A 27,105-nucleotide genomic window follows, 5' to 3' on the forward strand; every position below is an offset into this window, starting at 1 on the left:
AGTTCACCGTGTCCAGTTTTACCTAAAGCACAACAGAACTTTTTTTTTTTAAGTTGGTGATGGACCATGCTCAGAGTTTTTTCCCCAATGTGGTGTGAAAAAGAATCCCTGACCCCACTCAGGTGGCCAAGAAGTACTTAGTTGGATACTGCTTGTGCGGCCACGGGGAGCCTTCGACAAGTACCTTGGCATTGCATTTGGGAAGGAAAGGGGGCGGGCGCATGTTTCCTTCCTAGAACAGCGCTTTGTCATTATGAGGGGATTGCCCAGTGGTCTTCACTTAATGATTTCAGAAGATCATCTGGAGGACACGGCTGGAGAAAAAGATCTAAGGGAATCACTGTAGCTCCCAGCTCACGGGTCCATTGCTTTTGCAATACTGTCGTCTCTACCTGGAAGTTCCTTCCCCCTTTCTGCTCGGTGACCTTTTTACTGGTTCAGGCCTCTCTGTGGTTGTCTCTCTGTTTCTTGGGCAGAAGCCCCTGTTCTCTCAAGACTTCATTTACGACTCTGCCAAAGTACTTGTCAGACTGCAACATCATGTCCTGTTTACCTAGCCGTTTGCCCCGGAGCTCTCCCAGGGCATGGATGATGTCTGCTGCCACCGTCTCTGAGGACTCAGGTGCCCCGAAGACGACCCAAGCCACGATCTTTTCAATCATCTCCAGTGAGTTCTCTGCAAGGTGGATGGTGAAAGAGCAGAAGTGGCACATTCAAGGGGTGGTGGTGGTGACGAATATTGAAGAATGACCAAGTCAGTCTGGGAGGGAGTACAAACAGGATGCTCCCTAGAAGTTAGGGTGGCGGGTCTTTGCCTTGTTGACTTGACTTAGTGGGAAAGATCAAAGGCCAGGAAAGCATAGCCCGTGATGGGTGAAAGAACCTCGTAGCGTGTTTGGTAAAGTAGGAGGTCAGAGGAAGCACAAGGTACCCTCTGTGAGATGGTTTCAGACACTAGGCTGCACAACGGGCTCAAACATAGCAGCAAGCACCGAGACGGCACAGGCCTGGCCAAGGATTGGTTTTTATTATATATAAGACTCTCATGAGTCACACTTGACCAAGAAGAACTTAGTATCTCGGTCTGCATCCACAATGGACAAAAGGCCAAGCTCATAATGGTGCCCAATACCTGTGTGATGGCTGAACAAAGGAATGACAATTGCTGGCAAAATCTATGCTTTCAGTTCATATCTGGGCACAAGGTATGGGTTACCCTAGAAAACGTGTAGGTGAGGTGGAGGTTCATGCACTGACAATGGGCTCCCTCTTGGTTAACTCAAAACCTTGGTTTGTGGCACTTGGCCCAGACGTTTGGAAGGAGACCCCTGGGGGCCTGGTAGCTGAGAGCGAGGCTGGAAAGAGCTCGGGGAGCTCAGCAGGCCCACAGGAAGAGGACGGAGGAGTCAGACCTTGGGATGCCAGAGGCACCTCCTCGCCCAGTCTGAGGCTGCAGATAAGTCACAGCAAGAAGGCAGCACGTTCTAGTGGAAAACAGAAGCTTCCGCTTGTTACTATAAAAAGCCGCAAGCATCCTGGGAAATGCAAATTGTTTTCAAATGGAAAAGTTTATTCTGCAGACAATTGGGGCTCGGCACAGGACATCTAGAAGGCAGGGGGGACAATGCACTTCATTGTGGAAGACAAGCAGTCCTGGATTGGGGCAAGACCCCTTCTCAACTGTGCCTTTAAGAAGGTGCAGGTGCATTGGAGTAGGGACATTGGGGTTCTTGGTTAGTCTTACTGAACAGGAAGGCTGGGTTTGGAAACCATCAGGCTAGCAGTTTGAACCCACCCGTCTCTCAGAGGAAGAAAGACGAGGCTGCGGGCTCCCATAAAGAGTTACAGCTTCAGAGATCCAAGGGGTAGTTCCATGCTGCCCCTGGGTGCCTATGAGTCAGATTGACTCAATGGCTTCAGTGCAAGAAAGATGCTATGGGGGTGCGATCAGGTAAGCGCTGGACTACTAACCACAGGGTCAGTGGTTCAAATCCACTAGCCACTCTGAGGGAGAAAAATGTGACTATCTGATGCCATAACATTTGTTGTTGTTGTTAGGACGCATAGTGGACCTATGAACAAAAGGATGAGACCCCGCCCAGTCCAGAGTCATCCTCACGTTGTTGGCAGTCGCTGTGTCAACCCACCTAGTTGAGGGCCTGCCTCTGTTTCGCTGCCCCTCCACTTTGACAGGCCCCCGAAACCCCAGACCCGTCTCCATGAGTGGGATGACCTGCATGGCGGCAGGTGGGAAGCTCGTACAAGAACAGGCTTGGACTCTTGTAACAGCTGCGAGTGGCGGTCATTGTGATGAAAACTGGTTACAAGGAGAAGTTTGGTTCAGTGGTTTCCAAGTGAGGGAAAAGGGACATCGCATTAAAGGGCAAGCAGGAGTGGTCTGGGAACCAGAGGTTGGCCACCCAGGGATGGCCTGTACCTTCTGTCTCTGAGTGTTCAAGTATGAAGAGGATCAGAGTGTAGGGGGAAGCCGTACAGATGGAGGGGAGGAGACAGGCACCGGAGAGGGATTTCTTGACCAGAAAGGCGGCAAGAGGACTAGGGTCTGACATCAGGGATCATGAGGTCAGGGTGGGAGGGAAAGCGCTTGCACCCCAGGAGCAGCCGGAGCGCCAACTCATTTTCTCTCCCTGCACGGAGGTCTCCCTGTTCAACAGAGTCCAGACTAGAAGGTGCAGAAAGGGGGGAGACGATTCCATTTATTTTGTACCTCTCTTATGGCACAGAGTCTACTGATGAATTTTCATCAGTCTTTATAGGGTTAATAAAGAGACCTGGGGATGCTGCGAGTTGGGCACTGGGCTGCTAACCTCAAGGTCAGTGGTTCAAATCCACAGGCTGCTACTTCGGCAGTGGAAGATGCAGCTGACTGTTTGGCCCCTCTAAGGATTTCTAGTCTCAGGAGCCCTATAAGTGGATGTTTGCATCAAAATGGACTCAATGGAAACGGGTTTGGGTTTTTGGTTTGGATGAGGTTGGGGTTCTGGCCTCATTGCCTGACCTTTCTTCCAAAGTGCCTCTCGGTGGGTTTGAACTGCTGGTCTTTCGGTTCGGGAGGAAGCCCTTGATCATCTGCGCCACTGAGTGCCCCAGACCCTGCTCTAACTGACTTTTCAGACCCAGCAGTTTCCTGCTTTCTTGCCCTTGTTCCATGGAGTGCTTCTCTGCGGTGCGCAGGCGGCGGCTTTGGGAGGCCCACATTAAAGCAAATTCCCTCCCTTTTTGGTTTTCCGGAAGCCCCTTGAGCGAAATTAATTGCTCATTTATCTCTAGCCCCAGAACTCTTCATCAGGCCTCAATTATCGCTCTCATCGCGCGGTGCGGCGTTAGATTGATGTGCGTTCCTTTCTTCACACTGCTCTCCTTGAAATCAGAGAGCGGCCTCATGGCGTTCATCTTTTTATGCTGTCACGTGGTGCCTGGGACAGAAAACGCCGGTGAAGTTCACGCGCACGCCTGCCTTCCCACGGTCGGTCCTCTAGATGCCAGGCCAGGCTGGAACCCGGGTCCCTGGCCACTGACTCCTCTCTGATCAGCCTGGACAACAAATGTAATTGTAATGGGCTACCTTGTAATTAAAAAAATTTTTTTTAAACCATATATTTATATTTCTTTGCTTCTCCAGGGATGTGGGTGGAGGGTGGCAGAGTGCGGCCATCAACGCAATTCAGAGTTGGGGCTTGTTAATACCCTCATCACGGAACTCCTGATGTCCTCAGGAACACCTGATCCCTGGTGCCCAGAGCCATGTTTCCAGCACCTCTCCCTGGCAGCACTGTGCCCCCGGACTGCTAGAAAGGCAGGGGCCAGGGGAAAAGCAAGGTGGCTTTCAGGGGCACAGACCAGGCTACAGGAGGGCTTCCAGAAACCACACCGCTGGCTTCCTAGTGGCCGGCTTCCAGTTGGGTTGGGCCCTGGGAAACACAACTGGAGATTGGGGTGGGGGTGGGCGAGAGAGAAGGCCGAGTGTGAGCTCAGCACCGAATCCTCCTCGCTGTGCTGTGCACTGGCATTGGGCAGACGCTGCCATGGTGGCAGCTCACATGACACCCCCTCCCCATTCCCTCAAATGTAGCAGTGGGGGAGGCCTCTCTACCAGTCTGTCTCCGACTTGCAATTTCTTGTGGTTCCTTAAGTGGTGGAGATGGTTAACATGCTCGGCTGCTAACCGCAATGTCGCAAGTTGGGAGTCCACTCAGAAGTGCCTTGGAAGAAAGGTCTGGCGATCTTCTTCTGAAAAAGCAGTCATTGAAAACCCTGTGGAGCACAGGTCCACCCTGACGCACCTGGAGTCGCCCTAATGTAGACTCACCCTTGACAGCCGTCTTTCCCTCTCTGTAATGGGCCCTTCCTCCTCTTCAGCTAATGCTAGGCAGTAGGCCTCCTGTCTCCTGCTGGCCACGGTGGACACCTATCCCTATGCTCTTTGGGGATGTGTTTATAAGCAGGAACACTTGGGCTGATCTTGGTGGTTCCAAAGCTTTTCTTCCTTGAGAGCATTGGCTCTCCAGGTGATCTGTATCCCCCAGGGGACATTTGGAAGTGTCCACAGACACTTTTGAGAGTCACAACTCTGTGTGTGTGTTTGTTGGGTCGGGGTGCCACTGGCATCTTGGAGGTAGGAGGATCCAGGACGCTGTTAGATATCCTACAGTGCAGTGGACAGGCCCACCCCTCCACCCCCCAACAGACAAGTATCCATCCCAGAATGTGACAATATTCAGTACTGCCAAGGCTGAGAAACCTTCCTTCATAGCCACCCATGTGTCTCTACATAATCGTTGGCCACCCAGCAGGTTAAATCCAAACAACAACTGATGAGACCCGAGTGAGTGTGTGATGTCTCGGAGCCTCTCTCTCCTCGTCTGTAAAATGCAGCTAAGACAAGTGCCCACCACACACAAGTGCTGCTAGAATCAAGTGAAATAATGTCAGGTACCTGGAGCTCCAAAACTCACTGCTATGGCGTGGAGGCTGACTCATGGTGACCTGTAGGCCAGGGGAGAATCGCCCCTGTGAGTTTCTGAGACACTAACTAGTAAGGGGAGTAGAAAGCCCCATCTTCTTCCCTGGGAGCGACTGGTTGTTTTGAACTGCCGACCTTGCCGATTGCATCCCATTGAGTAACCACTGTGGCACCAGGGCTCCCCTTTGAGGTTGGCCCTAAACCACCTCATGTGCAAGAATCCACTCTGGGCGGTGATAAGGTTGAGAGTGGGTACAGTAGGCTCTGCTTCCCAGAAAACCACGACTTGCATAAGGCTTTTCCCACTGCGGTTGGCCGTCCCCTGTTACACGCTTATGTAATCAGCTCAGAGGATGTGGCGAACATTCGAAATTGCAAAAGAAAATTCTCGGGGCACACAGCACTTAGTAAGGTCGTCACTGGGGGACACTTTCCTTTTAGTTCTTTAGTGTATCTGGGGCAGCGATGTAAATTGTGCTTTCTACTGTGAAGTGACCGACACACCTCCTGCCTGTCTGTAGAGGCCTGCATGTTGCTAAGGCGCTGAAAGGGTTCAGTGGGGGTTCCAGGTTAAGATGAACTCGACAGAAAGGTCTGTCAGTCTGTTTCTGAGCAGGAGCCAGTGAAAACCCTGTAGGTCACCACAGAGCATTGTCAGATCCACAAATGATCGTGGGGATGCTGCAGGCCCAGGTGGCATTTCATTCGACGACACAGGTGTTCTCTGTAAGGCAGGTACTGACTAGACAACAGATAAGAACTACACGGACGGGGTGAGATTTAGAAAGCAAAGTGTAAGCTGCAGGCCATCGAAATGACAGGTCCACAGAAGAGCTTTCATGTGACAGCAGCTTTGTTACAATTGTCACAAATTGAAAGCAACCAAAATACCATTCACTAGGTGACCGAGGAAACAAACCATGGTACATCCACCCCGTGGAGAATTACTAAATGCTGGAAACAATTATTCCAGTGTAAGAATGGGCCACACAAACATGTTCTGTACAACTCTGAGACCAGCTGAACTAGATGGTGCCCGACTCCCACTACCAACTGCTCTGAAAGGGATCCCATTAGAACGTCCTAGATAGTCCGGGAGGAAAACATGGAACAGAATTCAAATTAAGTTTTTTTTAAATATTCAAAATACAGTCTTATTGGTCATAGTCAGTAGTAGAACTCCTGAGGTTACAGCCTTTAGTCACCCCTCAGGTCTGGAATTGAGCTCATCCCTGTGGCAATAGACGGGTCTATGAGAGGAACAAGAACACTAAAGACGTATGTAAACCTTAGAATCATCAGCCATATGAGCGAAAGAGCTGCATGTTCCTCCCTGAGGACCGAACTCAGGAGGATTAGGAAAAGGAGGAGTGGGAACAGGAAGAGTGGGAAATCAGTGGGATGAGTGCTGTGTCGTTGTGGAGATGGCAATCCATGGCATGAAGCAACATGTGCATGGGCTGTTGAATGGAAAACTGCTCTCTTCGTAAACCTTCACCCCATCCATAATAAAAAAGCTTCTTTTAAAAAAGAGAAGAAACAGGCTTCCTGGTCTTGCAAAGATGTAAATGCAAATTTATGTGCATGCGACTACTTAAAAAAAAGAAGGCAGTCTGGAAAGCTATGTGCTATGTGCCTTCAACTATGTGACCATCTGGAAAAGGAAAGGCTGTGGAGACAGCAAAAAGGTCAGTGGCTCCCAGGGACTGGAGGAAAGGCAGGAAGGCGAGCCCAGGGCCCTGCAAGGGCAGTGACAGTATCTGCCATAATACCATCATGGTGGATCCCGGCTGGTCTGTATTTGTCAAAACCCACAGGACATAAAGCCCACAGAGGGAAGCCTGAGGTACACTCTGGACTTCAGTCCATCACACTGTACCAGCAAGGGCTCCCCAATTGGAACAAATGGAAGATGCCCACAGGAGGGAGAAAGGATGCATGAGAACTCTTTCCAAACAATTTTGTTGGAGATGAAAAGGTGCTCTAAAAAATAAAGCACACCGAGAAGAAAGCTAGGGGTTGAGTTAAAAAGAGGAGAGGAAAGACCCTGGAGGGAGCTGTGAGGAGAGGCCCTGTGTGGTCATTACATCATCCGGTGTCAACTTGAGACTATTAAGAGTGAAGGGGTGGAGTATAGCCTGCCAATCAGATCACAGCTTGATGACCGCATTCGGAGGTGCTACAGAGATAAATAGCTCACTGGAGGCCAGCCCCACACTCTCTGCTTTGTCTTCCTGACGATAAGCCACATGGAGCTCCGCTGATGGAGCCAGAGCCCTGGAGCTGGAGGAGCTACATGGAGACCCATTCTAGTGCTGAGATGCTTCCGCCACCATGGGATCCACTAGACTTTCTACCCACTGGCCTGTGATATTCCTGCATTTTGCATCATTGCATGTGGTGTGTGGTCTGCAGAGGAATTTAAAGACTGGAATCTGACGTATTAGCTAATATTGGACTTGTGAACTTGATCTGGACTGGGATGTTTTCTTAACATACAATTACTTTTTCTATACAGCTCTTTCTTATACACATATGAGTGTCTCTAGATTTGTTTCTCAAGTCTACCCAGACTAACACATCCTGTGATTCGAGTTTCTCCATGTATAGGCTGTAGGACTCAGGCAGCTTCCACACCCTCTCAACCACAGCTCCCACCACCTGGATTACTGATGGACTGACAACACCTCTGTCACCAACTGCACTGCTGGGAGTATCAGACGGAGCAGGGCATGCACCGTGCCCAGCACAGAGCCTGGCACACAGGAGGTGGGTGGCGGAAAGATGGCTCATTTGCTTTCTTGCTCTGCATTGCCCGGCCTCAAAGGTTAACCTGCTGCCGTGAGAAACGGGCCTTGAACTGCCTGAAATCTTAGGAACGCCAGGCACTAACTTCAGCAAGTAGAACACCCACCTCTGCTTTTCTATACGGGAAAACACAGCACACACACTCAGGCAGGGGCCCCGTTGACAGGAAGGCCCAAGCTCAGCGGCTAGAAAAATTGTCTCCCAGGAAGCTCTCGGTAGAGTCTATTCAGGGCCAACCAAGTTGGCTTCTTGTTTATTTTCTGAATGTTCCAAACATGCTCTGTTACCCAAAACCAAGCAGATGTGGCCATTCATGAAAGGCTCCAATCAAAGAGGTGATGATTCCACCTCTGGAGCTGCTTTGGTCCCGGTCCCCAGCCAGCAACCTTGCGGGAGGACACTGCCCCTTGGGTGGACAGAGCACTGTGCTGACTCGGCTGGGCCAGCAGGCCCTTAGCCTTGGCCCCTGGGGGCCTGGAGCGGAGGGGCAAGCTCTCCTGTGGAAACTCCGACTGCTCTCCTCTTTCAGTCCCATGCTCCCCCTTCAGCACACCATCGAGCAGGGTTTGGCTTCACTTTCCACACTCATTTCAGGCCCGCAGGTCCCTGGATGCTGCACTGGGTTGAGACCCGCGCTGAAGCACCTCAGGAGACAGGCCTGGCAATCTGCTTCCACGAAGCTTACAGAACAAGCAGACAGAAGCAGAGCAAAGGGAATCCGTACAGCAGTAACACACAGGTCAGACCACAGTAACACACAGGCCATGGGTCAGACCTATTCCAAGGCAACAGGCTATGCTCTGAGTTTGGCTTTATCTTACCCAGGGCCCCGGGCAGCGCCTTCTGTAAGGGAAAGTGGGCAAGACACACACAGGCTTGAGTTGGTTACAGCCCACTTTCATTGCTGAGAGATGAAGGCGACAGGCTCAATGAGCAGGTATGCGGCCAACCCTAAATGTTTCTCTCTCTGCATGTTGTAGACTTTGCACAAAGCCCGAATTGAGAAAGCACGGCGTCATCTGCTCCCGGACATCCACTGGGGCTGAGGACTTCGACCACGGGGGGAAGCTCCCCATCCAGGGCAGTGGTTGTCGGCGGCCATCCACTTGACCCTGACTTACGATGCCCCCCTGCACCAAGGAACAAGATGCCGCTGGGTGCAGCACCAGCCCCGTGGTCAATGGCAGATGGGACACTTGCGATCAGAGGGTTTGCTTTCTGAACCTGGCTTTGTTTGTAAACACCGCTGGAACCTGTTCAGCATCAAAGCGGCACGCAGACGTCCAGGGGCCACGGGGTGATGGCTGCACAGGAGGTACACCGGCAGGATTTAAACCCAGGTTTCCCATATGGAAGTCAAGAACTGTACAACTGAACACCTGATGCTGCCCCTCTCCTGGATGACCCACCCTTTTGATTGGCAGCTCTTGAAGCTAGGAAATTCTCCATTATTGGGGCAGAAATCTGCTCGCCTGCCGTTTCTGCCCTCCTTTCTCTTGTCGTTAAATGTCTCTTTACAGATTTGGCCATCTTAGGTGCCAAACTCATTACCATGGAGTCAGAGTGACCCCATAGGACAGAGTACCTCATAGGGCTTCCAAACTGGTCATCTGATAGGCAGAGCAGCCTATCAGAAAGGCTGGTGGGTTCGAACCACACACCTGCTTAGCAGCTGAACCCTTTAACCATGCCTCCCAGGGTCATTTGGCCATTGCTGCTAACAAGTTGATGGTCTAGAGGCAGTGAAAACCTGTCAAGCTCGGGGCTGGCTAGCAAAGTAAGAACATGGGCTCTGGACTCTCCCGGTGCAAGTTCACATGATTCGGGGCTATTGGCTGACTGTCTCTGGACCTCAGCTTGCTCACCGTGAAGAGGGGTTGGTGATTGTATCTGGTGTCTCTGGGTGGCACCGGTGATTTAGGTCTTGGCTGCTAACTGAAAGGCTGGTTCTTCTCAGTCACCCAGAGATGTCTGGGAAGATAGGACTGGTGATTTACCCCTCTGACCCACGTGGGGTGGCCGTGAGTTGTAGCTGACTGGATGGGCTGTTTGGTTTGGGGCAGTCTTTACCCCGAGGGGCAATGGTGAGGAGTAAGGGAGATGGTGTCAGAGGCCTCCAGCAGCCAAGATGCAGTGTCCTGATGAGCCGGCCACACCATCAGACAAACATCACAGGCCACTAGGTAGATCCAGACCTAGAGGTCTGCAAATAGGAACTGAACTGCAGAGGCAAGGGCTCCCCAAAGCCATGGGGAGGACAGATGGAGCCCATCCAAAGGTCACTGCCCCACCCACCTAGTGTGACAGTGGGCCCCAGGCCTTGCTCACCTTGGTACTGGGCACTGAAGCCCCGCTGCCGATGGTTGCCGTCCGAGGTGAAGTGCAGCCTAAGCCAGTTCTTGCTGCTGATGACCGGGGCCGGGAGGCTGGCTCCAGTGAACCTGCGGGGACAGGAAGCAGGACCAAGTCAGCGCCACAGCTGGGTAGACTGGGGCCCAGGCATGCCAGCCATGTCAGCTGGGGTGGGCGGGGGCAGTGGGGGACTCCACCCAGCATAAGTAGCCTGAGCAGTTTGAGGAGCTCACCCCACTCTCAGGTTTCCCTGAGGTGCTGAGGGGAGGGACAGGTCCTTCCAGCCTAGAGCAGAATTCTAGATGCCCCCCCACCCCCACCGCCACCACCAGCAGCCCAGCCCCCCAGCAGATGTCCAGCCCAGCCCTCCCAGGAGAGGTAGTGCAGTCTCTAGCAAGCCTCTCACGCCCCCCCCGAAGAAGTCAGGAGAAGGGACCAAGGCAGATATGGCAGGCCTCAAGTGGTCCCTCACGGGTGTAGGACCCCATTCTTGGGCCACTCATCTGGCTGTCCCTGCCCTCCTCTGGCTCTTCGTCCTGCCCCTGCAGCTCCCAGCACCCCCACCCCCCACCCCGCTGTCCACACAGCAGTTCCTCCTCCTCTGCAGTCCATCCTGCCCCTCCTTGTGTGGGCTCCAGCCTGTCCAGGACTTCCATCACCCCTCTGCTCAGTGGGTGGGCAGCCCTGGCAGCATTGGCCTCTGCTGCTCCAGCGCTCTGTCCATCATCCTATTCTCTCACCACCTGTCCAAGCAGACTCTTCTTCCTACCCTGGCCTGCCACCCAAACCCACCATCATGGCGCGGCCCCTGCCTCTTGACTGACTGCCATCCTCGCCAGCTTTCAGGCCAGCCAGGCTGCTGGGGACACCAGCACTTTCAATGACTCCTCACCCAGGGCCTACACAGACTGGCTTCCAATCTTTGCTGCTTGGAAACACACTCAGTCTTGGCCCTTACTACCTCACTGGATGTCCCACCCGCCACACCCAGAAGACTCCTCCCACTTTCTCTTCTCTGGACCACCCACGGAAAATAGCCAGTGCCTGTCCTCTCCATCTCCCTCCCTCCAGATAAAACCACCTGCAAACACCTCTCATGACTTCCTGTTTGCAACCAGATGAAGTTCACATTCAAGGCCGCTCCTCATTCATTCCTTTCTGCGCCCCTCCCACCCCCACGTTGCTCTCTTCAGCAGCCATGCCTGCTCGTTTTTTCCTGAGTCTGTCCTTCCTTACCTGTTCCTCCCCCGCCCCCCCTCCCCCCACCCCCAACTCCATCTACATCCACCTGGAGACAGCAGGGAGATCCCTCCAGGTCAGAGCCTCAGAAAAACTACTCCTCCCTCCTTGGCTTTGAAGACACGGGATCTGGTTGCAGACCCAGCTTTGACACCCAGCTTTGACACTTGCGACAGTGTGACCCTGGGCCACTTCCTTAACCTTTCTGGAATGAGAGGACTGGCAGCCCGAAGAGCTGCTGGTGGGGAGAAAGGAGAGGCCTTCTGGCCTAGTAGTTGACACCTATTAGTCATTTCCCTCTCCCCTCCTGGGAGATTGCATGCAGGGCTCCAGGTGACAGCCCCCTGAGCGCCATGGAGTGTCGGAGAGGGTCAGGCTCTGGGGCAGCTCTCAGTGGCCTTGCCTATACACCGGGGAGAGTAGACAGTCCTGCTCCAACACGTTGTCAGAATAACTCGAAAAGACCTTCGCACACCCTGCTCATCCAGGAGTCACATGAGCCAGACGGTGGAAGCAGCCGTAACGTCCACCAACAGATGAATGGACGAACCAAACACGGTGCAGACACTGGCCCCCAACTCAGCGCCCGCCAGGCATGCCGCTGCAAGGATAAAGCTTGACACATCAGGCCCAGAGACAGAGGCCGATGGCAACAGGAGGAGCACGGCAAGATTGCACTTAAATGGAAGACACCCACACAGAAGGCAAGTGCTGGTGGGCGTGGGTATTCCACAGAGCACCCTGGGTTTCCGCTCGTGGTGGCTGGCTCGCCCACGATAGAAGGGCGGGATGGTTGTACAACACGAAGAACATCGTTGCTGCCACTGAATAATCTACACAGGTGACAAGTGTTGACCTGGAGGCATTGTCTTATTTACACACACACACACACACACACACACACACACACACACACACACACACACAAATGTCAGTTTGCCATCAAGTCAATTCTGGCTCACAGCCACCCGAAAGGGCAGAGAACTCTTTCCTGGGTTTTCCGAGACTTTAAATCATTATGAGATCAGAAAGCCCCATCTTTCTCCAGAGGAACTGCTGGTGGGTTTGAACTGCTGGATTCAAACTACTGACCTACTCCATGGTTAATAGCCCAACATGCAATTATTTTTTTTAAAAAAATTAAGAGAGGGCAGAGTTTATTAGTGGTTATGGGGCCAGGAGGAGGATACAAGAGGTTGTTTTTCTTCCTGCCTTGTTGTTTCTTAGAGTTTTGGTCTGTTGTGTCCACAATAGCCATGCGATGGTCCTGCGCCATCTCAGCATTATTGCGATGTTTGTGCCCGTTAGGGCGGCCACTGTGTCGATCTTTATCTTTGGAGATCTTTAACTTTTTCTTCTTTTATTAAATCCGTTTTGGGGGGCTCTTACAGCTCTTATAACAATCCATCCATCCATTGTATCAAGCACATTTGTATGTAGGTTGCCACATCATTTTTTGTGGGACACAAAAACATTTCTCCCAGGTCGTCTCCCCCAAATGTATGTTAGACTTAGGACACTGCTTGCAGCTAATGGTAAATCATTGTCAAGTCACCTCCCTGAAGGCAGTCAGCTGCCAGACTACTGTCTGGTCCCAGCACAGGTAGGCCCCCACTCCCTGCTGTTAAGGACAATGGGCTACTTCTCCCTAAAGGCTTACAGTCATTGGTTTGGTTCCTGTAGGTTTACACCCTATTGGTAATGGTTTCTATAGTGAGCCAGAGTACAGGTCAAAACTGCTCATGACATCCAGTTAGGCTGCCATCCTGAATCTAGGATCCACCCTTCTTGTCACATGTGTACCCCAATCTCTCCCCTTCCTATTGCATGTATATCCCTAAATTTCCCCCTCTCGTTTCTGTATAACCTATAGAGCAACCCCTTCCTGTGACATATGTCTTTACCTGTAATTAGTGGGCTTGCACACCCCACCCCCCAGAATATATAAACCGTAGTTAGCAATGAAGATTCCCCTTGGCCTCTCTTTGGATCTTCCCTTCTGGGAGAGCCCCAGTCCTCGCTCTCCTGCTCCCTTTCCCTTGTCCCTCCCTCCCCCTCTCTCCTGTCCTCCAGTCTCCCATCTCCACATGGACCACCAATCTGGTCTGAGGTGAGCATGCTACCATGAAATGTGTCTGACTCCATTATTTCAACCTCTTCTATCTCTTATGCTCTCTATGACTTTATTATAATCTTTATATATCTCAATCTTACAATTGCACCTATTGAACCCATGAGTAGTTGTGGGGGGCTGGCCCTTCCCCCCACAATTTTCAAAATTTTCCTTTCTACTTGAACGCTTGGTAGCAGCTCCTTTTTCCCTCCACTTCCCCCCACCCTGCCACCCTCGTGAATCTTTGAGAAATTATCAATTATTGTTATTTTCATATCTTACACCATCCACTGTCTCCCATCACCTACATTTCTGTTGTTTGTCCCCCTTGGCATGTGTGTGTGTGGGGGGTTGTGCTCAGTTCCCCCTTCTCTGCCCACCTTCTCCCTACCCAACATGTAATTCATTACACACACACACAAATCTGGAAAGTGTTATTTTATTCACTCCAGCATCTAACACAACACTTGGTATAAAACAGGTGTTCCACGGTCCCACTGGGTAGTACAGGTGGCTTGTGCACTCGTGGGTAATTGGGGACATTGACTAAAGGGGCTCTACAAACACGAAGGCAGGCTGGGGAAATCTCTTGGGACAGTGCAGTGCTGTGGAGCTGCTGACAGCCAGCTTGTTACCACTCCAGGCATGCATGAGCGTGGGGTGGGGATGGTTCCCCCCAAACAAGAAAGGACAGGCAGTAGGGGACAACCCAGACCTCTCCTGCTCCTTCCCGTCCTCCAGCTGCCCATCCCCCAGGTGCTGCTCCTGGCTAGCAGGGCAAGGAGGTTTAGGAGGTAGCTACCCCACAGCTGGAGTCTCTCTAGGCAGGGGGCAAGACTGAGGGTGGGGTGAGGATCTGGAAGGGCAGATGGAAGCGAGCCTTCACAGGAGGTCTTCCTCAGGATGTGCTGAGGGAAAGACCTGACCAAGGCGCCTCCCACCTGCAAGAAGTTCTTCCTATCATGGAAATGCTGACTCCAGGCTTACAGTCCGTATTGCTATGGGCAGAGCTATTAAAGAAACCAATTACTGCATTTCACCAAATCCCATTTAAAATAGTTTATTACTGTCTGAGTCATTTAAGATTTCTAAGGAGCCCCAAACAGCATTGTGGGTGTCCCCTTGCCTCTCCCAGGCCAAATTCAATTCTACCTGGATGACAAAGCGCGGGGCTATTTACATAAGGCAAGTAGAAATTGGGAGAATTTGCCTGAATAATTCAGAACCAAAGGCTCTTACTGCAAGATGGAAGGCACGGAGTAGAACTAAAGTCACTCCCCGAGGCCACCTCTCAGCCAAATAATCGACTGGCCTATAAAATAAACAGCCATGCCTCCAGGAATGAGCTCCTCAGAACAATCAACTCCATGAGACCACACGGGCAGCATTTACCCCCAACCAGGGTCGAGAAGACAGGAAAGGACTGGCAGATGCCACTGTGGGAAAAGGGAGAGCGGGGTTTGCAGTCCAGGTCAGGGAGCAATTTGGGGCATGAATTATTGATTGAGAAACGAACTTGTTATGTCAACATTCATCAAAAACACAATAACCTGTTCAAAAATAATAAATGAAATGATGTGCAAAACAAAGAAAAATGGAAGACAGAGGGGGTGAGGGCCAGACATTCCTGGTCTCCATGATCCACACATGGAGGTCACTGTGTAACTGAAAGTCAGAGGATCAACCCAGCCTGTTGGGTCTGAGCAGGGTCGATGGCTTTGACCCCTCGGCCCCCAGCTCTCCTTCTCTTACCTCTTTGTCCCCTCCAGGTACGCTACTCAGTTCGAGTTCCTAAGGCCCAGCCTCTCCGGATTAGTCTTGTTCATACATCTTTCATCTTTTCTTAAAAAACAAAACAAATTGTGGCTAAAACGCACACACACACTCACACACGCATGGGGTGGGGGGATTTAAAAAGCTCACAGCAAACCAGAAAATATGGTGGAATTTTCCCACAAACTTGGCGAAGCTCACTTACGTGTGTGCGTGTTTATGTGAGTGCGTGTTTTGTGTTGCGGTAAGTGTGTCCCAACGCCTAGCGACCCTGTGCACAGCAGAAGGAAACACTGCCTGGCCCTGTGCCCTCCTCACAGATTGTAGCCACTGTGTCAATCCATCTTGCCAAGGGTCTGTCTCTTTGCCGCTCCTCTACTTGACCAAGCACGAAGTCCTTCTCCAGGGACTGGTCTCTCCCGATAACATGTCCAACGGACATGAGACGAAGCGTTACCATTCTTGCTTCCAAGGAGCATTCTGGCTGTACTGTTTCCCAAGCAGGTGTGTGTGCTTCTGGCAGTCCATGCGATAGCTAATATTCTTCACCACCACTCAAAATCAAGGTATCCATTCTCTGCTCTTCCACAAAGGATAAGTCAAACGTACTGGTACTAGGATTCCAGGTCATGCATGCCCGGCTGTATTCCAAAGAAAACATGCTCACATATGTTTCTGCACTCTATAGATGGCTGATCATACGTTCTCTCAGTGAGGCACAACCAATAGGCATCCGGAGGACCCATTCCAGACAGGTCAACTCAGAAGGTTATGGTGGCTGTTCATTGAGGATTCAAAGGGATCATCTCGATAGATTTTCTCTCAAGGACACAGGACAGTCATATGAGCTAATCATAAAAAAAAAGTTTTAAGAAATTAGAAACCTGCCTTGGTGAGAAAACCAGGAACATTGCAGCGAGGAAATTTTCATCTCGTCCAGCAATGCATCTGCTCCTTCGTCCATGGGAACTTGGTTGGGAGATTTTAGCCCATCTCGTTTACAGCCCCGTTCTTGCCCCTTCAGACTTCTTCATGTTCCCCACACGCAAGCAGCATTGAAAAGGGAACACAATTTGAGTTCCCCGAGGATGCCCACATTACTATTTTGACATGATATAAACCTAAGAGTGCTGGAATCGTCAGGAAAGATGGAAATACTGCCTCCTAGGTGGAGGTTATGACAAGAAACAATAACTCACAATTTTATATTTTTGTTTAGTACAGGTTTCCATGATTCTGTAGCAATACTTCTGGTCTCAGGAGTGTGTGTGTGTATGTATAACTTGTCATTTCAAATGGTGTTCTCTTTTTTAAATTCAAGAAGCATTTAGTTGGCAAACGGCGGACAGTGTAATAGGTGTTACAAATGAAAGAGATGAGCAGAGAAATAATGCCGGCCTTTCTCTGTCCACGTCTGAGGTCTCTCTCTGGTTGCCTCTGCTGTTAGATGCCAGCGAGTTGGTTTAATTCACGGCAACCCATGTATCATAGAATGCCATTCTGTGTCCTGTCCACCATCTAAACCAAACCCCAAACTCACTGCCATCGAGTCGATGCTGACTCACAGTGACCCTATAAGACCAGGTAGAACTTCCCCTGTGAATTTCTAAGACTGTGACACTTGGCAGGAGTAGAAAGCTTGGCCTGTCTCCTGAGGGGCAGCTGGTGGTTTTGAACAGCGACCTTATGGTTTGCAGCCCAATGCAAAACCACTGCACTACCAGGTCCCCTTGCCCTCCATGTAGGAGACAGTGTTGCCATTCGTCTAACCCCCCCCCTTGAAGTATTCATAACTCTTAGGTTTACATCATAGGCATATATTGTCCTGGGGGTACAGTGGTTAAATCACCCAGATAATACCCGGATGTTTGGCTGTGTTTAAACGTACCAGATGTTCCCTGGGAGAAAGACATGAGAGCTTGTTTCCATCAGACCACAGCGTTGGAAATCCCATGGGCACTTCTGTTCTACTGGGGTACAGCTATGAGTCATAGTCAACTTGGTGGCAGTTCAAGAGATCTAGTCTGTATGTGTATATAGTTATGTATGCATATATATCATTGAACATCTTTCGCTTGTATAATTCAGTGTCATCAATGACATTAATCATGCTGTGCAGCCATGATACGTATCTGTCACCAAACTTCTTATTACCATACACAGAAACTCAGTGCTCCCTAAATAGGGACTCTCAGTCCCCGGTGCATCCCCACCTCTCGGTAACCACTGTAAACTCTGGCCTCTCCTATATCTGTGAGTGAGGTCCGCCATATCTGTACTTTGTGACGGACTGACTTCACTCAGCATGCAGATCCCAGGTCCATCCTTTATTACCATCAGCTCACCTGCTTCCAATCATGTTCGCAGTGACCTTAATTATACTCACCATGTTTTACAACCATCACCATGATTTTAATGCCAAATGGTTTCATCAACCCTCAGGGCCCCTTAAAGCAATACCTTTCCTTATCACCCTCCCAGGAGGCTTGGTGGGGTGGTGGCTGAGCAAAGCATGACACTGAGCAGCGCTGCGTGGTTCTGCTTAGATGACCAGGGCACAGGGAGACTCGGGAGCTCTGGGGGCCCAGGGACGAAGCTGCTAACTAAAGGCTTGCCATTCCAGAGCCACTCGCTGGCTTCCAAGGATAAAGGCCAGGTGACTGGCTTCCAAAGAGATCAAAGCTAAGAAAACCCTGGGGTCCTATGACTCCCAAATGGACTCCACTCAACTCAACAACATAGAAAACAAACCTACAGTGAGAGAAAGGGGGTCAGTGGCTGCAGCGCGGGAGGTAAGTGGTAGGCTTGGGGACTACTGGGAGGAGATAGAAAGGGACCTTTCAGGGTGATAGAAATGCCATTTAATTTGAGTGGGATGTGGAGTATAAACATTTATCAAAGTTTGAAAGAACTATGCCTTGGAGCTGGGTACATTAAATTACAGAAAATGATGCTGGAATAAATCCAAACCATTTATCCTCCATTGGACTCCCATTCACGAGGACCCGATTTGAGTCTGTCTAGAACTGCACTTGCTCCATAGGGTTCTTGATGGCTGCTTTTCCTGGGCCAGGGGGGCACCAGGTCTTTCTTCTGAGGTGCCTCTGGGTCAACTTGAATTTCCGATTTTTCATTTGGTGAGCAGCCCAGAGCACCAGCTCCCCAGGGACTTTGGTCCCTTAGTTTTCAGTTGCCGTCCTGCTGAAGGGAGCCCCGAGGGGTGAGTAGGGTAGACACCAGGCTGCTCGACCTAGTGGCGAACTCAGGTGCTGTGGAGTGGACCTGAGTGCGTCTATGGGACGGTCGCTGCGCTGACCTTCAGAAGCAGGTCTGCAGGCCTTTCTTCTGAGGTGTCTTGGGGTCAGTGTGAACTGCCAGCCTGCCAGTTAGAGGTCTGCACCCCCAGGGACTCCCAACATGATCATGGTTAATAAAACCCAACCCAACCCAACCCTCGGGGGTACCTGTCATCAAGGCGAAAGAACTATTCCGGCCTAAAAGCTTTCAAGGAGTGAATGTTCTTCTCCTTCCTCCCTCTCCTCCTCTCTAAGCTCCAGCCATACTTGATGCCCGCCCCCTCCAGGCCTCCACCAGGCTCACCCCCTCACTTCCTCCAAGGCTGGTATCCAATGGCACTTTCTCTGCTCACAGGAATGGCCTTCTTGGTCTAACCTCTGCCAACCTTCTCTCTCTCTCTCTCTCTCGCTCTTGCTCTCGCTCTCTCTCTCTCTCCACGCACACACATCCAGGCAAGAGAATTCACTGCTCTTTGATGCCTCTTCCCATGACACCACCCGGTTGCACAGACAGGTTAAGAGGCTCGCTTAAGGTCACACAGCTATGACTTGGCAGAGGCAGGAGTGGCGCCAAGGCCGCCCCCCTCAGAGCCTCTGCACTCAGCAATAGGGAGCACTAGCCTAGAACTGAAGTGATACACCCTTGCACACGCAGGATGTGCAGGAAGGGAGGCAGCAGGGGAACAAGCGGAGCCAGTCCTGGGGTCCATCCTGTGTGCTCCCCCCCACCAGGACCTGCCTGCATTCTGTTCCCTCTTAGAATCGTAATTAAAGGAGAACAGCTCAAAGAGAGCTTTTCCCCTCAAACCTTTCTGTCCACATTAACTCCGCTACGGGGCGCCTGGGGAATTCCGAGTTCGCCCAGAAAATTGTAGTTGCAGTACAACATAAAATGTATTTAAGCAATTACGCTCAATTTTTTTCTTTTTGGTAAATTGACTTCCGTTAAATGGGGCTTCATTAATGGAACATGGCTTGGGTTTTTTTTTGTTGTTGTTTTTTTTAATCACTCCGGTTAATGCATGTACTTGATTGTGGAAAAAGTGGTTTTGAGTTCCCCTGCAGAAAGCTGGAAGCCCTTCTCCTGCTAATAGGGGCGCTTGGAGCGGGCCACATTCTTAAGGTGGAATGTCTGGATGAGCAAGCTTCACACAACTTAGTAAGGCAACAGGATGTCAGGGTGCTGAGCCCGAGCGGCAACCCCACAAGATGATGACAAGTGACAGTTTGCAAGGAATTACTAATTGCAAGCTGAGGGAAAGGAGGGTTAGACTCTCTTGACTTAAACTCCAGCTTCGTCCCTGAAAATGAATATCCTCGTGAGGAAATTCAACCAAGCAGTCATCCACCCATTCACCAAGCATGTCATTGTGTACAAGGTCGTCTGCTTGCTGGTGGGAGCCGCTTCCACTGTGCTTCTGTACATGGGGGGAATCGCTGCGGCCAGTCAGCTGGGAGATTCGAGGGCAATGCCCCTTCCCCTGTGCAAGCCCCAATCCCCCCCCCCCCAATCACAGTACCAACACAATCACAGTACCACTGGCCCTGAGTCAATCCCAACTCATAGTGATCCAGCATAGGGTTTCAGAGACTGTCAATCTGTACAGGAGCAGACAGCCTTATCTTTCTCCTATGGAGAGTCTGGTGGGTTTGAACTGCTTACCTTGTGGGTAGCAAATGCAATGCCTAACCCACAGTGCCACAGGGGTCCTTCCTACGGGGTGTTACCTCTTGTCTAATCCATGGCCATGGCCTGGATCTGACCCAGCATTGACATGGCTCTGGGTCCCGGTGCCCAGCACAAACCAAGGTTCCATCCCCCAGGCTGACCCAGGCCAGTGTGGGATATAGGAGGTATTCGCCACCCTGTCTCCCACCCCAAAGGCCTCTTGCATTCCCCCTTCATCTGTACCCCTTCCTGGTAATCCTTCTGTCAACAAATTAGTCAAGGGCGGGCATAGAGTATCATGAACTTTGCTGGAGACCAACCCTTGCCCTCTGACCCACAATGCCCTTTCACCCCTGAAGCAAACCTACATGGATTCAGCCCTGAAGCACAGGCTCATCACGATGTTTCCCATTGGAGCTAGTGGAGGCATTCCTTGAGGCGTCCTGTTACATTAAGATAAAGTCCTTTCCCAAGAAGCCCCACCGGTATGTATTTTCCAGCCACTGGGCAAACGCCTGGGATCAACGCAAGTCTATTTTGGACCTGGGATGCTGGAGCCTCCCCGGTATCCAGACTGCTCTTTGAAAAGAAGTCTGACCCCTGCAGGCTCTGGTTCCCAGCAGCACCTCTCTGTGCCAGGGCCAGATGTGTGGGGAGCTTTGAGAGATCCCAGTCAGCCCAGAAAGAGTCAGTTCCCACCTACCTACGATGGGTTTAGGGTCGGCTACTCTGCTCTGAACAAAGCAAAGCGTTCTCCTAGGTACTCCTGCTCTTCAGTGCCCTGCCTCCTGTCACCCCACCACCCTCAAAGGCCCTCAGCCCAACGTCACCCTCAACCCTCGCTCTACTGGGCCCACACGCCTCAGGGTGGACAAGTCTTCTCCACGTTGTGACCTCATCATCTCTCATCTGGACCTAAAACACCCAAGTTCTAATTTCCCGGCTGCTCTGACCCATCTTCTGCAGCCTGTGGGGTGAGTTGATCAAATCCTTGCCTTGCTGACCCAGGGTGAAGGCCAGGCTTCATAGTGCAGGATGTAAAGTCTTCCCGCTCTATTTTCCCTTGAGCCTCAGCTACACAGAGAGGCCTGTATGTCTGGGAACATGCAAGATATGGTTATGTCTCCCTTTCCCTGCACTGTTCCCACTAACCTCTCCCATTGGCCCATCACCTCCTCTGAGACACTGTCACTCACCCCACATTGCAGACTGAATGTCACCCTCCCCTATCCTCTCCCTCTCCATGCCCCATGAGAGCGGTGACTCCCTCAGGGCCACGAGTGCCCCTACTTTGTACCAGGCACACCAAACTGTAATCACCTTTTGACTTGACCTCTTCTAGACATGCTCTCCGTGACAGCAAGCAGGGCTCCTCTTTGGTCTGGTGGCCCCGGCAACACAGCACAGTGCCTGGGACACAGAACGGATTCATCCCTGGAAGAGGGTTGGCTCTGGCTCACTACCTATTTCCGTAAATAAAGTTCTATTGGGGGATAGGCATGCTATCATATTGTCTGTGGCCGTGAGATAAGGACAGTGAAGGCTTTGTGTTAACTTGGCTGTATTCTCCGCGGTTTGGCAGTTAAGACCTAGGACTCTCCCGTGGTGAGAACTCCTGGAAGGGGTGGCTTGCTGTCAATGTAAGTAGATGCTGTGGAAAGGCTTGTTTGCTCTTTGCTGGGTCTGCCTCCTGCATCTGGCTCACCTATCTCCAGTTCTTCGAACTTGAGCCAACAGCCTGCCTCCCAGTCCTGAGCGCCATCTGATCTGCTGGCCTGGGATTCACACAGCTCTACCTGCCGATGATCTTGAGTTCATCAGCCTCTGCAGCTACCCGCGTCACAAGACGCCCCCAGCCTGACGTCTCATCCATGGACTTGGAACTTGCCCAGTTGTACAACTGCGTGAGCCACTTCCGGGATAGACATCTCTCTGTATGTGTACACGTACACGTTTTTCTCAAGAGAACCAGCAGAGTCCTAGGTTATGACATGCAAGTAAAAAATATTCAGGATAGGGCTTGACAAAAAGTTTAATGATGCCGATCATCCAAAGCTCTTAGCTGGTAGAGTTGGCTGCTGAACAGAAAAATTAAGGTTGGAGGGGGGATGAAACCACGGGGGAAGGGAGACAGCGATCAGTGTAAGATATGAAAATAAGAATAATTTATAATTTAGCAAGGGATCACGAGGGTGGGAGGGGGAGAAAGGTTAAAAAGAGGAGCTGTTAGCAAGAGCTCAAATAGAATGTAAATGTTTAGAAAATAACGATGGCAACACATGTACAAATTTGCTTGATAAAATTGATGTATGGATTGTTATAAGAACTGTAAGAGCTCCAATAAAATTATATATATTATATATAATATGTATATAAATATATATATATATATCTTGCAGTTAAAAGCCCCCAGAATTATCGAGTATCCACTCTGAGATAGTTAAATTTTACTGTGTCAATCTGGCCAATAAACACATGTGGGATTAATTGAAGGGCATAGAAATAAATGGCTCTGTGAGCCTCACCTTTCTAGTTCTCGGGTCTCTTGCTTTGTGATGGTCGGATCAGGGTGCAGTTGCCTTAGCCAGTTCCCTGCTTAAGCTGGCAAGGCTCACTTCCTGCAAGACATCCCTGAGGAGAAGCCACATGGACCTACCCTGATGCAGCCCTGGGTGCTGGAGCAGCTGTGTGGAGACCCCTGCCAGTCCTGAGATGCTTACATGTTCTGATTTGGCTTTCCTCCTACAATCGACGTCAATGTGTGTATTTTGTGAGATTGAGGAGGACTTTGTGGATTGGTGTCGGACATATGGGCTAATGTTGGACTTGTGGGCTGTGGCAGCACTGGGTTGGGATGTATTCTTATTATGCACTTACCCTTCATATAAAACTTTCTCTTACACATATGTGTTTCTGTGGATTTGTTTCTCTAATGGACCCAGACTAAGACACGCTCTCATATGACTATAATATCTTTTAGCAAATGCTTATAAACATAATACTGGCGGCCTTTTCTCCTCCTCTGATACAACCTGGAGATGCTGTGCTTTGCGTTGAACTTGACTGACCGGGAGGGAGGGGCCACACCTGCCACATGAAGGAGGATCATATGACAAGTTGAAAGAACATTGGAAGAGTCAACTACCTTGTACCTTGAAATAAATCATTTGGAATACTGAGCAAAAAAAAAAAATTAAGGTCAAAGCAAACCCACAGCAGGGGTACTCCAGGCCACCCTGGCCCGGGACGACCCTCTGCTTTGCAGAGATGAACTCCCTCCGTGGACTTTTGTGACTCGATGGCGGTGAGTTTGCTTTGGGTTTGCCTCTTCCAGAAGCAGCTCGGCCGGTCTTTCTCCTGCGGCTCTAACTGCCGCCTCGCAGTGGGCTGCTGAGCACTCACGAAGAATAAAAGGATGCTTCAGCATTTCATTGTCATATAAAGCACTAAAAGGTACATCTGTGTGCCAATTTTTTAATGGACCAATGGGTCCATTCTCTGCATTTCTATCTTAAGGACGCTCTGCGGCTCTCTACCTCTAATTTGGGTTCAGTTCATCCTGGCCCATGAGGTGCTAGGCACCAGGAATGCAGCACTGAGCCAGGCCGGTCCAGTCCCTGGCTCCAGGGAACTTATGCAATGGGTGCTGTTGTCTCACGAACACCTAATATTTAGGAAGCAATTCCTGTTTCGAGACTTTCTTTCATGGAGCCATTCCAAAGCATTCAATTTAGTTTCCATAGACACAACTACATTTCCTTTCACACTCATATTTCATCAGTTTATGTGATGTTTAATTTAAATCACATAATTACAATAACAAGAATGACTGGCACAGAAGAGAGTTGGCAACAAACCCGACCGGTTCTCAGAGAATGCAAAACCCAGCTGGTGGGGGCAGAAGGGCATGGTGGCGAGGGTGGGCAGGGGAAGGGGGATGGTGGCAGCAGGAGTTCAGGGAGCTGTGAGCATCGGGCTGGAAGATCCAGAGGCCGGGGTGGGATGGGGCAGCTGATCCAGGGAGTAGTTCTGGTGGAGAAGGGTTAAGAGCACTGTCTTTATGCATGCTTAGTGAGCGAACGAACCGATGAACAAGTGAGTGGGTGAGTGAGTGGGTGAGTGAGTGGGTGAGTGAGTGAATGGATGGCAGTCCTTTGCTTCCATCGGTGGGCATCTTTTCTGAGGACATCCCTTGCTGCTGTCAGCTCATCTTACAAGTTTGGACTTCAGAGGTCTTCTAGGTCAAATGCCCACACCATCTAGAAACCCCACAGCAGTGCTTAGTGTCGAAACACTCAAGCTCTCCCAACTTCCCCCTGTGCCCACCTTGCTCCACTCTTCCAGCTCCATCCTTCAGGTCTCAGCCTAAGCCATTGGTTCTGCAGAGTTGTCCACTTGCTGCTCAGTCTAGTTTGTACTCCCCCACAACCCTGCCCCACCTGTGGCCCCCTGACTCCCTCAGTCCAGGCTAACAAGGGCCGTGCCTGTCTGTGACCACTGACTCTGCCCCCGGGGGAGAAGCACCGGTTCAATGGACTCCGCAGCCAACTGCACCAGAGGGACCCTCCTGTGCTGAGCATTCCCCGCAGGCCCAGCCCCATGCCCCATGCTTTCCACGTAGAGTCGCGGAAGCACTAGGCAAGAGTGTGGGTCAGAATCCTCACACCCCACTGACCAGGGTGGGGCTCTAGCAGCACCTGTCCCTCCCTGAGACTCAGTTTCCCCATCTGGGGCAGAGGACACCAACAGCAGAGCCATACAACCACCTCTTAGGTTGCTATGGGGACAATGTGAGACCCTCTAGGCCCGCGGTTCTCAACCTGTGGGTGGTGACCCCTTTGGGGGTCGAATGACCCTTTCACAGGGGTCACCTGATTCATAACAGTAGCAAAATGACAGTGATGGGGTAGCAACAAAAATGAATTTACGCTTGGGGGGTCGCCACCACCCGTGGAGCTGTATGAAAGGGTCTCGGCATTCAGAAGGCGGAGAAGCACCAATAGAGGCACTTTGTAAGGAAGGCCAGGCGAAGGACTTCTGAACAATCAGCCTTGAAAGCACTAGGGAGCCCAGACTGCTACTTTACAGGGTCATCAGGGGACAGGGTTGACCCCAGGGCAACTGGCACTGGGGAAGTCACTACAGACCAGTCTCCCTTCGTCCCTCAGTACACAGCTCCTAAAAGAGGCAGCCCCGTGTGTCACGTGATTGGACAAGGGTGGCCACCTGACCCAAGGATCCCGTAGATCCGCTGGCGGGACTGCTGGCGGGAAGTCACTTGGTGGGGAGAAGAGCTGAGGAAAATAATGTCCCGGGAGAACTTCTTCCATCTGCCTCCCCCCATGTTCCCTCTTGCTACTTTTACATCTGTCCTCCTCTGGCCGGGACAGAGTGCACCCACAGTCTCTGCCTGGTCCAGCTGCCGACCCTTGAGATGGGAGTATCCAACCCCAGCCTGAGTCCCTGTGGCAGGTTATAGGGGAGAGGCAGGTGACACCCTGAAACCTGGCAGCCCCCATGCCCCGAGCCATTCCATCCTAACCACAGGGCTTGGTCAGGAACAAGGGCACAAGTCTTTAGGGCCTGGTGACCCCAACCCGTTACCACTGAGTCCATTCCAGCTCATAGTGATCCGTAGAGGGTCTTCTGAGAGTGTATCTCTTGGGGGGAGGAGCTGGCAGCCTCACTTTTCTCTTATGGAGCAGCTGGGGGGTTCGAATTGCCAACCTGGAGACTATCAGCCCAAGTGTCCCTTACACAGCATCACCAGACCTTGTTTGGGCGACCCTAGCACTCATGTACCCTGGGACCCTTCCTGGCTTAGGTCTCTGCCACCCATCTAGCTCTCTTCTGTGCTGTCCTCCAGCAGGACTAAGGGAGGCAGACAGAGCTGCATTCGAATCCTGAATCCCATGGTCAGAACCTTTCTCTGCACACCCAGCTTCCCAGCCCCACCAGGACAAACTGCCACCTAGGCTACCTACGAGGTGGGATTCCGCCCTTGTGTATAGGAAGTCTAGGACCACACCTGACACATTGCAAGTGCCTCACCAATGGGAGATCGCTTCTTCCCTTGCTTACGACCGGGAAGTGACTGGACGGAACTTCGATAGTGTCTTCCAGATCACAGACCAGGCACGGACCAAACAATCGCAGGGCAGTCCGGTGTAGGTCTTCTGGGGGAAAGGAGGACTCCTGCATCTGTGCTGGTGACAGGAGAGGCCAGGGTAAAAGGTCAGGTGCTCGGTGGTCCTCAGAGTAGACCTGGGCCACTTGGCCATCACCTGCCCTTCTCTCCTTTGGATATGCTGCGCCTGGCCTACTGTGCGCTCAGCCTTGCCCGTCATCAGCTTGCCGCTGGCAGTCAGGACTCAGAGAAGGGCCTGTCCCCTTCCCGGAAGGCAGCAATGTATGCCTTGCTGGGCCTCTGGGGACTCCATTTGGACCACACTCTCAGCCCGAGGAAATGTTTGCAGATGGCTTATTGAAGAGCCTCCTTCGCTGTGTTGGCCTGCCACTTGCTTGCCATTCTGGTTTGAGCATCGTCCGTGCCCCGCCTCCCCCTCACCTCGCCCTAGCCCTAGTGCTGCCTGAGCGTTCAGCAGCTCTGAAACCCCGCTGCATGAGAAAGCTCCCTCCCTGTGCTGGAGACTGGCTGGGCCAAGCATCCCGGATGCTAAGGTGACTGGTAGAATTCCTGCCTTCCAAGTGGGAGACCCAGGTTCCATTCCTGCCCATGCACTTCATGTCCTACCACCACCTGTCTGCCGGTCAAGGCTTGTGAGCGGCTATGATGCAAAACAGGTTTCGCTGGAGCTTTCTGACCAAAGTGGACTAGGAAGAAAGGCCTGGTTATCTGCTTTTTGGGACA

General features: G+C 51.4%; 1 protein-coding gene across 4 annotated transcripts in view; it reads right to left on the bottom strand.

The window, feature by feature from the left end:
• The window catches only part of CSMD2 (CUB and Sushi multiple domains 2), a 781,206-nt gene that overhangs the window by 404,978 nt on the left and 349,123 nt on the right, over nucleotides 1–27,105 (bottom strand). For all 4 annotated transcript variants that reach the window (XR_012785340.1, XM_075553739.1, XM_075553737.1 and 1 more), the window contains exon 6: nucleotides 10,121–10,233. Coding sequence is in view for 3 of the 4 variants with exons in the window: in XM_075553739.1 (XP_075409854.1) it covers nucleotides 10,121–10,233 (113 nt within the window). In the remaining variant the exon portion in view is untranslated. The remainder of the gene's footprint in view (nucleotides 1–10,120; nucleotides 10,234–27,105) is intronic.

This window comes from Tenrec ecaudatus, chromosome 1, assembly GCF_050624435.1.
Source record: "Tenrec ecaudatus isolate mTenEca1 chromosome 1, mTenEca1.hap1, whole genome shotgun sequence".
NCBI classification, from domain to species: Eukaryota; Metazoa; Chordata; class Mammalia; order Afrosoricida; family Tenrecidae; genus Tenrec; species Tenrec ecaudatus.